The sequence below is a fragment of the Sinohyriopsis cumingii genome, unplaced genomic scaffold, assembly GCF_028554795.1.
Source record: "Sinohyriopsis cumingii isolate HCF-2022 unplaced genomic scaffold, ASM2855479v2 utg000957l, whole genome shotgun sequence".
NCBI classification, from domain to species: Eukaryota; Metazoa; Mollusca; class Bivalvia; order Unionida; family Unionidae; genus Sinohyriopsis; species Sinohyriopsis cumingii.
Genome location: NW_028315947.1, coordinates 302494 through 315775, shown reverse-complemented (window position 1 = coordinate 315775; position 13282 = coordinate 302494). Strand labels below are relative to the sequence as shown.

Sequence of the window (13282 nt, the reverse complement as noted above, 5' to 3'; positions counted from 1 at the left end):
TTTTTACTGAAATGGATTATTCTAGAAAAGAATGGGGAGCAGCCTGTCTTCTTGTTTACATCAGGAGTTTCCATTTGTTTTGAAATGCCAAAAGGACGATAGTGTTAGTGACCCATGACAATAGTCAGGATGGAAACTATAAATCAAAGGATGAAATGCAAGGTTATTAGCATATTTCATTCAAAATTTTCAAGGTTTTTTCAAGGTTCAAAATCGTGTTTTACAAGGTGCATTATTACATTAATTTTAATAGATACATAAATGAAACTGTATGTAAACACAAGTTAATTCTTACTTGTACTCCACATGAGGAAGATTTCTTGCAAATTTATTTAAAAACAACAAAATAAAACATGAAGTCAGTAGTATGATCATTGATATTTTTCCCATTAAAATTAAACATCCTACATCTGGGCATTAGAATAAAATGTCGCTGATCAAAGTTTCATTTTACTATGTTTACACTACACTATTTACAAAGTCCACAATATGTTTGAGTGAATTTTTCAGTTCTTGTAGCTTGTTATCAAGCTGTTTTTCAAGAGCTCAAGTTCAGCAGTTTTGTCCTTTTCACTTTTCCTCAAATTATTTTGATGTCGTGATAAAGGAAATTTTCCTATGGATCTATGCTTTCAATGCATTGTCTCAATATCTTTTTCAGTACCGTCCTTTCTTCTTCACTCATCCCCATAAACAAAAAAAGGAAAGATATTTTTTATATTATTGCTTATTTAAAAACAGGGTATGGATATTGTAAACTTTTTCATGTTAGATATATTAATATTTCTCTCAGCTTAGCTGCATTCTATATTTTAGATTTATTGTGTTCATTGCAATAATTGTCTGTCCTATTTCCAATCAATCCCAAAATAGAACCAGATTGAACTAATTTCATATTAAGACTATATACAGTTTCTATTTTAAAACTTGAATCTCTGTGTTCACAGACATACCTCTTTTGTCAAAAATGATTTCGTGCTGAAGGCTTCTTGTTTTGCCTGTATTAAGTGCCATTACAAGAATGTTTTTTCCCCAGGTGCATGTGACCATGGAGCACTCTCTCCCATTGCACGCAAATCAATATCCTTCTGGCATAATTTGCATTTTGCAAAGCTTTCCAAGAGAGATCACATAATCCAAACTTGATATTTTTCTTCATCTAGCCACTGAAGCTGGAATCGTAAGCCAGCCATGTTGAAGTGAATGATTCAAATTTAAATCACTGCTACATGCAGGCTTCATACAATCGGAAGTTCAAAATGTATGACTTCACAGTGGCCAGTTGTGAAAAAAGTTCCATACCAGCACAAACTTAGCGAGAGATTGTTTTTTTGTGGTTTTTTTTCCCATTTATTTTTATTTAATTCTGTAAAACAAAAGCTATTTATTAATAAGGTACCCAGAAAAGATTTTGAATTTTAAAGGTGGTTAAGGAACAATTCATTTTTCAAGGTTTTCAAGGTCCATTACAGACTCTGGAAATGACAAAATTGTGTGCATTTGTTATTCTTGATGTTTTTAAAATTGGTAAGGGGGTTACAAAACAGGAAGGAATGTGAATTCTATAATTGCTGATTTCACCCTTTGCTCCTGTTGACAGGATCAGCTGGCTTACCGGTTGGAAGTTTGTTGAGGTGAATTATAATGTGTGTTAATTCCAAAAGGATTAAATATATTAATTAATTACAGAGGTAAAAAGCTTAATTAGCATAAAACGAAAAACATTACTCTGATTCTCCCAGCAAGATATGTTCTTCTTTAAAGTTGTCAAGATGGATTAAAGCCTATACTATGTTTGATCAAAGGTAATTTGGCCAGGATTATCTTACAATTCCAAAAATTAAAAATCAAAGCGACCAAAATATCACACAAAATTCTATGATTGATGGAAATGGGAATTTCATTTGTATAAAAAAATAATCAACAAGACATGAGTATGATGCTCTTGGTGAAAAAAGTTGATTTAAAAAAAATGTGTTATGGTGGTAAGAATGACAGCACATGTCATGCAGAAACCCCATCTCATAAACAAAAGCAAATTAACCCCGACAACAAATAAACCATAAAGATTGATCAAGTATAAGAGAGTCACAAAAACTGGTCAAGTACAAGGCATTCACAAAGTCTGGTCAAGGCTTGACATTCACAGTCTGGTCAAGGCAAGACATTCACAAACTCAGGTCAAGTACAAGACATTCACAAAGTCTGGTCAAGGCAAGACATTCACAAAGACTGGTCAAGGCAAGACATTAACAGTCTGGTCATGGCAAGACATTCACAAACTCAGGTCAAGTACAAGACATTCACAAAGTCTGGTCAAGGCAAGATATTCACAAAGACTGGTCAAGGCAAGACATTCACAAACTCGGGTCAAGTACAAGACAGTCACAAAGTCTGGTCAAGGCAAGACATTCACAAAGACTGGTCAAGGCAAGACATTCACAGTCTGGTCAAGGCAAGACATTCACAAACTCGGGTCAAGTACAAGACAGTCACAAAGTCTGGTCAAGGCAAGACAGTCACAAAGACTTGTCAAGGCAAGATATTCACAAAGACTGGTCAAGGCAAGACATTCACATTCTGGTCAAGGCAAGACATTCACAAACTCAGGTCAAGTACAAGACATTCACAAAGTGGTCAAGGCAAGATATTCACAAAGACTGGTTAAGGCAAGACATTCACAGTCTGGTCAAGGCAAGACATTCACAAACTCGGGTCAAGTACAAGACAGTCACAAAGTCTGGTCAAGGCAAGACAGTCACAAAGACTTGTCAAGGCAAGATATTCACAAAGACTTGTCAAGGCAAGACACTCACAAAGACTTGTCAAGGCAAGATATTCACAAAGACTGGTCAAGGCAAGACACTCACAAAGTCTGGTCAAGGCAAGATATTAACAGTCTGGTCATGGCAAGACACTCACAAAGACTTGTCAAGGCAAGACATTCACAAAGTCTGGTCAAGGCAAGACATTCACAAAGACTGGTCAAGGCAAGACATTAACAGTCTGGTCATGGCAAGACATTCACAAGCTCAGGTCAAGTACAAGACATTCACAAAGTCTGGTCAAGGCAAGATATTCACAAAGACTGGTCAAGGCAAGACATTCACAGTCTGGTCAAGGCAAGACATTCACAGTCTGGTCAAGGCAAGACATTCACAAACTCAGGTCAAGTACAAGACATTCACAAAGTGGTCAAGGCAAGATATTCACAAAGACTGGTTAAGGCAAGACATTCACAGTCTGGTCAAGGCAAGACATTCACAAACTCGGGTCAAGTACAAGACAGTCACAAAGTCTGGTCAAGGCAAGACAGTCACAAAGACTTGTCAAGGCAAGATATTCACAAAGACTTGTCAAGGCAAGACACTCACAAAGACTTGTCAAGGCAAGATATTCACAAAGACTGGTCAAGGCAAGACACTCACAAAGTCTGGTCAAGGCAAGATATTAACAGTCTGGTCATGGCAAGACACTCACAAAGACTTGTCAAGGCAAGACATTCACAAAGTCTGGTCAAGGCAAGACATTCACAAAGACTGGTCAAGCAAGACATTAACAGTCTGGTCATGGCAAGACATTCACAAACTCAGGTCAAGTACAAGACATTCACAAAGTCTGGTCAAGGCAAGATATTCACAAAGACTGGTCAAGGCAAGACATTCACAGTCTGGTCAAGGCAAGACATTCACAAACTCGGGTCAAGTACAAGACAGTCACAAAGTCTGGTCAAGGCAAGACATTCACAAAGACTGGTCAAGGCAAGACATTCACAGTCTGGTCAAGGCAAGACATTCACAAACTCGGGTCAAGTACAAGATAGTCACAAAGTCTGGTCAAGGCAAGACAGTCACAAAGACTTGTCAAGGCAAGATATTCACAAAGACTGGTCAAGGCAAGACATTCACAGTCTGGTCAAGGCAAGACATTCACAAACTCAGGTCAAGTACAAGACATTCACAAAGTCTGGTCAAGGCAAGATATTCACAAAGACTGGTTAAGGCAAGACATTCACAGTCTGGTCAAGGCAAGACATTCACAAACTCGGGTTAAGTACAAGACAGTCACAAAGTCTGGTCAAGGCAAGACAGTCACAAAGACTTGTCAAGGCAAGATATTCACAAAGACTTGTTGTTGTTGTTGTTGTGGGGTTTAACGCCATTTTTCAGCACACGATAGGCTATACATGGCGGCCAGTATTAATGGTGGAGGAAGAACCCGGGAAAACCCCGGAAAGAACCACCGACCCACGAGAAGCTACTGGAAAGCTTTCTCACATACCCACATTGGCTGAATCTTAGACTCGAACCGCCGCAGACAGAGGTGAGATGGCAGTGATCCGTAACGAAGAACGCTTTAGACCACTCGGCCACTCGGGGCCCCCAAAAAGACTTGTCAAGGCAAGACAGTCACAAAGACTTGTCAAGGCAAGATATTCACAAAGACTTGTCAAGGCAAGAAATTCACAAATACTGGTTAAGTATAAGACATTCACAAAAAGTGCTGAAGGAATGGTATTCACAAAGACTGGTTGAGGCAAGACAGTCACAAAGAGTGGTCAAGGCAAGACAGTCACAAAGTCTGGTCAAGGCCTTGACCAACAACCTTTTGAAATGAAAATCAACACATTCCTTCCTTATGTCAAATGCAAAAATTGCAGAAAGTCTGCTGAAAGTCCATAGTCTTGAAGCAATATTACTGTGCCGAAACCATAAACAGATGGCTGCATGATTGGATGGATGGAGAACATCAAGGCAACCAAGTCTGCTTATTGGAAAACAATCTGAGTAACTAATTACCAACCTTTTCCAAATTTAGAAAATTTTGCAAAGCTCATAAACTCCTGACCCCCTAGGGATGAGAGTCTTGTTTGCCTGTACCATGGTTCCTTTGTCGGATGTTTCTGAGAAGATGCCACAGCAACAGAAGCCATCTGAGGATACTGGGCAGCAAGGGATTCTGGGAAATACTTGTCATAGATTTGTGGATAGTTGTACTGGAGTTGAATTCCTGCAAAATATGGAATGTTTCACATTAATAGTAATAATTGAAGAGTACAATATTTTGGTGACAAATATATACATAAAACTATAGGCCCACAAACCCTAGGTGTCTTCTGAGAAATTTGTGTAATCTTAATCTAAACGCAGAGGGACTCAAAGAAATGAGAACACCGAAAATTATCGAGACACATGAATCCCATGCTTTTCTAAAGATAAATTTCTAGGTCATTTCCAGGGTTTTTCCAGGATGAAATTACTTTTCCGAGGTTCACATATGATTATTACTGAATAGAATTATAGAACATTTTATAAAACATGCATTTTCTAAATCTAAAGATGTTTCTCCTTCAAGACTCTCCAAAAATATCTAAGTCAGAAAAAATGATCATGTACAAAACCACAAAATGTATCACATGAAACAAGTTTGATTATATTCCTATAAATTGGCATGTAAAATCATTTCAATGTACAGAATAAAAGTCCAAACTTTATTTTGCTAACTGCATTATGATGTTAAGTAGGAACAATGTAAGGAACATAAATTATGTTTTGTTTCCTTTCAAACCATTAATTCTAAAGAATTATATAGCAATATATATAAGCATCTCATAGAAAATAACATTTGCTATTACAGTATAAGAAAACAAAAACAATAAACAAAAATATCTAGAATCTTGTCTTGTAATGAAAAAAAGTTGAACCCTGAATTTATCTGTGCCAATAAAATCCCAAACAAGATTTTTCAAACAACCTAATCTCTATAAGACGATCTGGTAAAAAAAGCCATCATTTAAAAAACATTTTCAAAAGGGTTGATCTAAATTTTGACAAAAGACCTTCAAAATTATATACTGTTGTATAAACAAGGGCTGAATTTTCTCTAAAATCAACTTGTCTTCCTGTACTTCATTAAACCAGTCCCCAAACCTGTACAGTAGTCCCCCTCTTGAACGCCCCCCCTCCCGACCAGCGGCCACCTGCTCCTTACGGCCAGAATCCGTTGGCACCGACGAGTTTGTGTTCAAAAGTACCCCTCACGAAAGGCCACCCAGCTAATGCAACCAGCGGTCAGCATATTAATGCAATAATATAAAATTTACCCTAAAAAATAATAGGGTACCATTTTATTTTAATATGAATCCAGAACCAGTATTTTATTCATAACGTGTGTTAAATAATCCGATTTCTGTTTCCCGATTTCAGGTTTTCGATACTGAAAGAAGTGTTGACTAAAGTACGTTTCACTAAGGTTAATATTATATCATTTATGCCTCACGAGAAGCCACACTTATTCCATAAAGCCGAAAAAGACTCAAATTTTAATCCATACAAAAGGGTAAGTACATGTAATCCAATTAGCCTTACTGTGTGTTATCGTAAGATGTCTGGTTTAGTCACTGATAATTGTTAAGATTACAGTTAACGAACAGTAGTAACAGCTGAGAAGTGGCATCATCAATGTACAATACATAAGACAGCAGGAAAATGGTTTGATAGCCTTTATGGCTTCCTTAGTAGTAAGATGTTGAGCTTGTTCACTTTGAAACTTAGTGGCTATTACTACTGACAATAATTGTAAAAATTACAAATCATGACAGCTGCGAGGTCAAATCTGCATGATGTTAATGGTACATATCGAAGCTATTTTGGCTTCATTTAGTGTAAAGAAATGTATAAAAATAATAGGGTACTAGACTGTGACTAACGAATCACGTGACAAGATCACTTCCTTTAAAAACACGTCAATTTGTTATGATGCATACATTTTTTAAAATCAGTATTGTAGTTGGCAACATGAATAACTTACTGCAAAAAGATGAATATGTCACCAAGGAAAATAAATATTCTCAGTTTAGAAGAGAAAGTGAAAGTAATTCAACTGACTGAAAGGTGGGGGGGGGTCGAAGATCCTTGCAGAAAACCAATGTCGGAAAGACTCAGATAAACAATATCGTGAAAGATAAGTAAACAAGTCTGCAGATTCAAGTGTGAAGGTGAAATGGACGGAGAAAGGAAGATTGTTTGAGCCAGGAGATGTTTGTATCATTTGAATGAAAAGAAAAAGCAACAATTTTGTCAGTTGAATTGGGATATGATATGACGACTTTACCGCAAGTAACGGATGGTTGCACAGATTTCAAGTGCAACACAATAGTAAGTGTTCTGTCCTTAGTGGAGAATCAGCTGATGTTAATAATGAAGTTGCCAAAGATTGGAACAAAAGACTAGACGATACATGAAGGAGATATGACAGCAAGGATATTTTTAATTGTGATGAGACTGGATTTGTTTTTTAGACTGTTACCAACAAAGTGACAGATGATGTGATCTGTAACATAATTACAAAGACAGTTTTAAAACTATATCAATGGTCATTCATAACATTCTTTAGAAAATGATGAAACAGTTCGTTTTACATTTATTTCACAACATCCATGTGAAAATATTAAATGTTTTAGAATTAAATGTACTTTAGACTTTCTTCATATGTATTTACTATTCACATTTGTCATCCCCCTCTAGAAAGGCCACCCTCATTATAAGGCCCCTTCCCTGCTGCAATAGGGGTGGCCTTATAACAGGGGGACTACTGTATTGATACAGGGGCTCATATTGTTTTTTCATATATAATACAAGGGACAATTTCTTTTTTCAGCTCTGAGATTCAACAATTTGGACTACAAATTTGGTTTAAAACGATAGCAGTCTGTTTTCTAATCTGAGTTTCCTCTGAATATTCCCATCCCATTTTTCATGTTTGGACATTTAGGTTGGGGTGTGGAGTCATTGCAACTGCATATAAAAAATTCGGAATTTGCCACTACTGTGTGGTGGAGACATGTGGTAGTTGTTTACCAGTGAGCCTAGAAAATTTAAACTTGTTATATCAACTCATACCTGCATGAAATCGATAGGAAAATGAATTATTTACTCAGAAATGGCAAATATTATAATCGTTATGTCGTTAATCCGCTGATAGAAAAGATGAAAATATGGCGTACATGAAACCTGACCCAGTACTCGCCATTTGCATTACTAGTCACATGACTTCACAAATTTCAAATGACATCAGAAGTCTAATAGTCACGTAATATCAACAACAAACTCCTTGATAATATTTTACAGAAATTAAATTATATTAAATGAAATTCAGATACTTTTTATAAAACCAGCAATCTGGCCAGTCTGATTTATCAAGCAGAGAGCACATGTCAACGTGGTAGTCATGTAAGACAACAAACTCCAGAAATTGTTCTTGGAATATATAAATATGGAAAATATTGTGTTTTTTCATTTTTTAAATTATTATTACAACCAGTATATGACTTTCATTTAAAAAAAATTATTTTTTTCTCTACAGCATTTGAAAATGTGGGTTGTTAGATTTGTGTACTCATGCAACTTGCAAAGCGAATGGCGAGTACCAGGTCACATTTCATCAATGACGTAGTTTTATCTTGCCTTTCTGCAAATCAAACACGATTTTAATACTCACTATTTCTGAAAAAATAAGTAATTCTCATATTGATTTCATGTATGTAACACTTGATCTAACAACTTTTAAAGTTTGCTAGGTCATCCGGTATGCAGCTATGCTTTGCCCCCATCATGTTGGCCTTTTGTGATGCTAGACTGGTTTTGATACTTTCCACGTAAGGAAAGATATGGATATCAAGCTCACTTTGAAAATTAAAGTCTACTAGACAAATCTAATCCACTGGGCATTTGGATTGACTCAGCATATATGTTTATTGCAAACAACTAAATGATCCCTCTGAATATTCTGGTTAGAACTCAATAAATTTAACTCATGATCAGTTTAGTTCTGACTCAATTACACGATTGTTTTGGCATCAAGTGGTGGTGGATAATTCATGGGTTTTCCCTGAATTGCATCCATATTTGCGAAATTCAAGGACTTTTTATGATCGGGAATTTTTTTATAATCATTTCTCCCAACTTTTTCCTGATTTCCTGGTAGCGTGGGACCCTGAAGACAATGAGGATGGAGCTTTCTACTTTGCCTTATAGGCTGCTGAAGGAACAACCAACTGTTCTTTCACACACTAGTGGGGCGTATGTCCCAATGGGACTTCGTGTGGCCACATCTACCCATTCCCTGCTAAGACATTGTTCTTAGCAACAGAAGAGATTTAATTTACAAAAGCTTCTATGCAACTAAATGTAACAAGGATTTTGTGGACTAAATCTACAGTAATTATGATAATTTCAGTGAGAAGTCACATACCCTGGAGTTATTACTAATGTATCATATTTATGTTATTTTACTTATTAGTTTATAAGGCAGAAACAATGCAGCAAACCCCAGAACGGAAAAATAAAAGATGACAATGTCACCCAGGTGTAAACTAAAACTGAATTGGCAAAAATTAGTATGTATGATTGCTAATAAAATTGGTAGCAATCAAGCATAGTTTTCTCAAACAAAACTTGAAAGGGAAACTGTGTTCAAAAACCGAGCAGGTAATATGAAGAAGAAAAAGTGGTGTGCAACCTTTTTAACTGAATAATAATTGAATATAAGAAGAGCTAAATTCAAAATATAGCCAATGTCAATTTAGATGACTTGTAATAAATAATATGAATCAAGTTGATTCCAAAGACCTCAATTTTGCAAGGACAGGAAAAATTCACAAAATGCATACCCTAATCAAATCTGTTTTCCCTGTAATAACTGATGCCACTGCTGAAGGGGAAAAGAAGGATAAAATGCAAAGCCATACACAAACTTGCATGGATTTTGAAAATTTGCATTAACTCTTAAGAATGTTCAAGTGACAGGGGAAAAACTCAAGCATGGAATAACCAAACATCAGCTAGAATATGCCACTAATATATAAATGGAAAATGCACAAAGGAAATTTCCAAAGCAATGGCATCCTTTTTGTATATCAAAATGCAGCAATTATGGCCATGGGACCAAGAAAAGCACTGAGGAAATATGCATCAAAATTACGGGGTTTCTCAGGTCATCCAGTATTCTGGCATCTCTGGGTTCACCCTAATGGGAGGATGAAGTCTCATCATACGGTTGGGGTATTTTTCTCCTGAAAAGTACCAGCTATGCAACAGGAACAGGTATGGTAATACTGATACTAAAAATAACTGTTTCCTGCATGATATGTGTGGTTATATTCTGAGTGATACACTCATGTACAATGACTTCATTATGTCACATCAGCCAACAGGTCTGACTACCCTCCTATCTCCACGCAGAAGACATAATCTGTTAATTTTCTCCTTTGAAGTTTCAAAAGCTGTTTTATTGTCACATAAGATCAGTGTTCACACATGTGTTTTTCTTGTATAAATATATATCATCGCTATTATGGGACAAACATACAAATGGCCGACAACTTTCATATACCCTGCTAATCCAAACCATTGTAACTAACCTAGATTTTCCATAGACCTCTTAGAAAGGGAGATACAGAGAAATGTCTGTCCGTTAATATCACCGCTAACTGGCCAAGTGTACCCTTCAGCCTGTCTGGGGGGAAACTTTGGTGTGCTATGCAGCATCCAGAAACCAGCATTTTTACCAAAGGCTACCACACCTGAAAAAGATGTATTCGAAATGGAGAAAACAAAACATATCAAACAAATTACACTTTTTGTACAATTAAAGTTGAAACAAGAAATCATAAATGCTTAAAAATGGTATAATTACTAGGGCCACAAGTAGAACAAAGATATTTAGTGGTAGCTTAAAATAAAAAGGAAAGTATTCGTTGCATGGTGTCTTGCCTAAATGGTATCATGACACAATAATGGAGCTGGAATAATTATTCATCAAGTTTCATGAACAAGAAAGAGTGTTTTTATGACAAAGCTCTCTGCATACATAGGCAAGACAGGAACTCCAACAGGCATCCCACCATTATCACATTTCTGAACAGGAACATTGTTTCACTTTCCAAAATCAAATTTCTATTTTCACTCATGAAGATAAAAGTCAAAGCATCTCTTTATTTAAGATAAACCACAGCATAAATTGACATACATCATATAGTCATTTATAAATATACTCCAACTAAAAAAACAGACCCTGATCTGCTGTCACATAATGCACTAGCTAATCAAAGTCAATGCCGCTTGTTGGGATTATTCTTAACCGTAGCGACCCAGATCTGCCATCACATTATGTGACCACAGATCTGGGTCTGTTCAGTTTTACTAGTGAGTATATATGGTATGACAAATATCTAGATACTTTGACTGTAGCTGAAACTGGTGCTGATTTCCTTGTCTACGGAAACAGTTTGTATCAGTTTCAGTTTGTGTCATACCTTTGTATGGTACTGAATTATGTTGATTTGAGTGATACTTTATTTCAGTGACTGCATTTCCTTTTCGGTTTTTATACTTAATTATCTTACAAGTGATACATACATGAAAGTAAAGACATTATTCTCTGAATAATGCATTACCTACAAAAAATTTATTTCTAATTTAACTGATAAATTTGTGCATTTATTTAATTGATAAATTCATTTATTTAATTGATAAATTCATTTATTTAATTGTTACATTTGTTCATTTATTTTTGAAAAATTCTTGCATTTATTTAATAGATAAATTCATGCATTTATTTAACTGATAAATACAAGTATTTATTTAGCCATCAATGGCATGAAGTTACAATAAAATAAATCTTTCATTATTTTCTTTCAACTGTCTTGTACAGTGAAGATGCAAACTCAGTGCATCCTCCCCACCACGACAAAATATGCAGAGATGCTGAATTCATGATGATGCTGATTAAACTTAATTTATTGAGCAAAGAATGAGAGAACATTGTGAGAATACTATGAGAATTATTTATATAGCAAAGAATGAGAGAACATTGTAAGAACACTATGAGAACTATTTATATAGCAAAGAATGAGAGAACATTGTGAGAACACTATGATAATTATTTATAGAGCAAAGAATGAGAGAACTATGTGAGAACACTATGAGAACAAGTAGCTGATATGAACTGGCAAGCAGAGAATGAGAGAACATTGTGAGAACACACTGAGAACTAGTAGCTGATAGAAACTGGCAAGCAAAGAATGAAAGAACACTGTGAGAACACTAAGATAACTAGTAGCTGATAGGAACTGGCAGGCAAAGAATGAAACAATATTGTAAGAACACTATGAGAACTAGTAGCTGATAGGAGCTGGCAGGATACAAGTAGCATTTTTGGGTACAAACTTTAGACGTACAGTAACTCTATCCCAAAGTCTGAGTTGAATACAGCAACATTTGAAGAAGATATTGACCTAAACACGGAATCATAATGTAGACGTCACAACATTGCCAGAAATGTTATACCTTTATTATGCATGCAATAACAAAACAGAAAATACAATTATCTGTTACAGTGTATCAAATTATATTTTATAATTATAGAAATTGAATGAGAGTTGATACATATGTCTATCAACACTTGAAAGAAATATATTCCTAGGCCATACAAATGAAAATTAATGTATATTTTCAGTGATTGACAATTTTATATCAGCTAGAAGCAATATGTCTAATAATCTCCTGTTCAACCATATCCAGACAAAACAAAGATGACGCCTAACCTTTCAATAAAACACTTTGCTTTGTAATATTGGATTTTTGGTTACATTATATTTTTTTGTGATGGAATTGACTGTACAGTTTTGAATTTCCTTTAAGAGAGAATATATAACCAGTTTAATGCTGGTGTGGACTTGTAACCTAGAAAACTGGCTCATCAGGTACAAACAATATAATGCTAGTGTGGGCATGTAACCCAGAATCCTCGCTTATCATACATAAACAGCATAATGCTATTGTGGGCATGTAACCCAGAATCCTCGCTTATCATACATAAACAGCATAATGCTAGTGTGGGCATGTAACCCAGAATCCTCGCTTATCATACATAAACAGCATAATGCTAGTGTGGGCATGTAACCCAGAATCCTCGCTTATCATACATAAACAGCATAATGCTATTGTGGGCATGTAACCCAGAATCCTCGCTTATCATACATAAACAGCATAATGCTAGTGTGGGCATGTAACCCAGAATCCTCGCTTATCATACATAAACAGCATAATGCTAGTGTGGGCATGTAACACAGAATCTTGGCTAATCAGGTACAAACATTAAAAACAAATAATAATATTGTCCAAACATTTCAGTTGAATACAGCACATTCAAAAACCTGAAGCCATGGTCTTGATACTATTGAAACGTCTGACATTGCTGGCAAAAATATGATTTACATGTA

At 35.7% G+C, this 13282-nt stretch overlaps 1 protein-coding gene across 1 annotated transcript in view; it reads right to left on the bottom strand.

Moving 5' to 3' along the window:
• LOC149772941 (plancitoxin-1-like) overlaps positions 1-13282 on the bottom strand; it is a 63788-nt gene that overhangs the window by 24776 nt on the left and 25730 nt on the right. The window contains exons 4-5 of the mRNA XM_089947053.1: positions 10421-10582; positions 4804-5010 (exon numbers count right to left, since the gene is read on the bottom strand). Of these exons, the coding sequence (XP_089803179.1) occupies positions 4804-5010; positions 10421-10582 (369 nt within the window). The remainder of the gene's footprint in view (positions 1-4803; positions 5011-10420; positions 10583-13282) is intronic.